General features: G+C 41.4%; 1 protein-coding gene across 1 annotated transcript; it reads left to right on the top strand.

Annotated features, from left to right (window-relative positions):
- Nucleotides 1-742: 742 nt before the first annotated feature.
- On the top strand, nt 743-2938 carry mos (v-mos Moloney murine sarcoma viral oncogene homolog). The gene has a single exon (XM_051680034.1). It carries the CDS (start codon nt 1259-1261, stop codon nt 2249-2251), a length of 993 nt encoding a protein of 330 aa, XP_051535994.1. The 5' UTR covers nt 743-1258; the 3' UTR covers nt 2252-2938.
- The last annotated feature ends 9 nt before the right edge of the window (nt 2939-2947 follow it).

Genomic DNA, 2947 nt, shown 5'->3' with positions numbered 1-2947 from the left:
GTTTCACTTTTTCTCTTGATAAACTACAGCGGTCTGGTGGGTGGAAATCCCCCATACGCCACAGCTGGGGAAAGCCCCCAAATTCGTCACAATGACAACGGACTAACAACAGGTGAGTTTCAAAAGAGTGCACCAGTTACTTGACATTTATGGTCTCTACGATTAATAGGAGAGAACGATTTAATAACATTTAAAAACGCTAACCTCGACCTTAAAGGGACAGTTCACCCAAAATGAAACGTCTCTCTTCATTTACTGACCCTCATGCCATCCCAGATGTGTATGACTTTCTTTCTTCTGCTGAAAAAAAAAATTACGATTTTTAGAAGAATATCTCAGCTGTGTTGGTCCATACAATGCAAGTGAATGGTGACCAACATTTTGAAGCTCCAAAATGCACACAAAGTCAGCATGAAAGTAATACATATGACTCCAGTGGTTTAATCCATGTCTTCAGAGGCGATATGATAGGTGTGGGTAAGAAACAGATAAAAATGTACGTTTTTATTTTATTTTATTTTTTATTATTATTATTTTTTTTTTTTACAATAAATCTCCACTTTCACATTCACATTTTTCTTCTTTCTTTGGCGATTCACATTATTTGTGCACCTTCTGAGCAGGGAGGCGAATTTATATTAGTGATGTGTTAAATTGATGGGCTAAAGACCCCCCCCCCCAAAAAAACATATTATTTGTCTTAAGTGGGGTGAATAGATTTGTTATGAAGAATGTTCAAAGTGGGCTCACACTGACTGATCCAATCACAATGGAGATTCATTTGTTCATAGAATACTTGAGATGTCATTCAATGATAAATGTGACTGAAATGAACAGACAGTGGTGCACCCTTTTCTGAAGTAGTTATTTTGAATAATCATTATCTGAATTTGTTACTTAAAAAAAAGCATCTTGCTGTCTCAAAAATATTTGCCTAAGCTGACACATTTTGCACAATAATTATTGCCCCCTGGGCAAGTGTGGGTAAAACTTCTTTTACTTCTATTGTTGATATCAGGAAATGAATTGTAAATGTAATTCATATCGACACATGATTAAAAGCGACCAAACGGCCTGGGACAGCATAATGAGGTCGACAGTGTTATGTCAATTAGAATATTCAAATTAGATCTCCTGACATGTCAGTTGATTATGGTCATATGACAGACACTTATAAAACGCTCACGTGAACTCTCCCACGCGAAGCAAAACCCCAAAATCGGAGTTCAGCTCTCTGCGTCACGGGTTACCATGAACCATGCCGTCTCCAATACCCATTACCCGATTATTAGCGAAGGATTTCGGGCTCGAATTTGGCGCATGTAGCAGCCCACTTACCAAAACTGCGAGTGGATCTACCTTGCGTGTGCCCACAAACAAGTTTCACGGTAAAATCGCCCACAGACTGTGGTCCTCCGTGATCAACTGGCGAGAACTGCAAGCTCTGGAGCCCATCGGCTGCGGTGGATTCGGTATGGTGTTTAGAGGCAAGTATTTTGGTGAGACCGTTGCTGTAAAGAAAGTGAGGTGCGTGAAGAACAAACTGGCATCGCGGCAAAGTTTTTGGGCGGAACTCAATGCAGCGCACCTGCACCATCAAAACATTGTGCGCGTGATCGCGGCCACCACGTGCACTCCTGTGCATCTAAACACCAAAGACAACATCGGGACGATTGTAATGGAGTTTGCAGGCACCCTAAACCTTCAGCAGGTCATTTACAGGCTCACTGATCCGTTGCCAGTGGACACGTGCGTTAAGTATTCTACGGACATCGCGTGCGCGCTACAGCACTTGCACGCGCACGGCATTGTCCACTTGGATTTAAAACCTGCCAATGTTTTAGTATCAGAAGTGGGTGTTTGCAAGCTCGCAGACTTCGGGTGCTCTTTTAAACAAACCAGCCAGAGCGACACCGTGACGCATTTGAGTAATATCGGTGGCACGTTCACGCACCGCGCGCCAGAGTTGCTGAAAGGTGAGGTGGTTTCTCCGCGCGTGGACATCTACTCTTTTGGCATCACGATGTGGCAGCTCCTCACCCGGGAGCCCCCGTATGAGGGAGACAGACAGTGTGTTCTGTACGCTGTAGTGGCTTATAATCTGCGCCCTGCCCTCACCAGGGACGTTTTTATTCGGGCACCATTTGGACAGGCATGTCAGAGTCTGATCAGCCGGTGTTGGGCCGGGGACCCCAGCATCCGGCCGACCGCACACCAACTCCTCACGGAACTTTCTATGATCTTATTATGAATTTGCACCAGAAGGACTCTACATATTTTCCTCTCAAATCTATTTTTTTTTATTTTGTTTGTATATATTGTTTTTTTATTATTATTATTATTATGTGTGTGTATATATTAAAAAGGTTTAATTAAAATATTTCCTTTTGTTAAAAGTGGGACTTTTGTGTGAAAATATTTCCTAATTTCAGTATGGAGTGACATTTGTTTAATATTCACAATTAAACGCAAGGAGTTTCACTACCAACATTTGTTTGCGAAATTGTGCAACTTCAGCTTTTATGAATCTTATTGAGTCAACTTTGTTAAAGGGACAGTTCACCCAAAAATGAAAATTCTCATCATTTACTCACCCTTATGCCATCCCAGAAGTGTATGACTTTTTTTCTTCTGCAGAACACAAATTAAGATTTTTAGAAGAATATTTCTGCTCTGTTGGTCCTTACAATGGAAGTGAATGGTGACCAGAATTTTGAAGCCCTGAAAAGCATATAAACTCGGCACAAAAGTAATCCATAGGACTCCAGTTGTTAAATCCATGTCTTCAGAAGTGATATGATGGGTGTGGGTGAGAAACATAAATACTTAAGTCCTTTTTTACTATACTTCACCTTTGACCAGCCCCGACCAGTAGGTGGCAATATGCATGAAAAATGTGAAACACCAAAAACAAAAGAAGAAAGTGGAAGTCAAAGTGGAGATTTAT

Source organism: Myxocyprinus asiaticus, chromosome 39 (assembly GCF_019703515.2).
Source record: "Myxocyprinus asiaticus isolate MX2 ecotype Aquarium Trade chromosome 39, UBuf_Myxa_2, whole genome shotgun sequence".
NCBI lineage: Eukaryota > Metazoa > Chordata > Actinopteri > Cypriniformes > Catostomidae > Myxocyprinus > Myxocyprinus asiaticus.
This window is presented reverse-complemented; position numbering and strand designations above follow the sequence as displayed.

Coding starts and splice junctions, on each gene's coding strand:
- mos (XM_051680034.1), top strand. CDS start 1,259: ATGCCGTCTCCAATACCCATTACCCGATTATTAGCGAAGGATTTCGGG.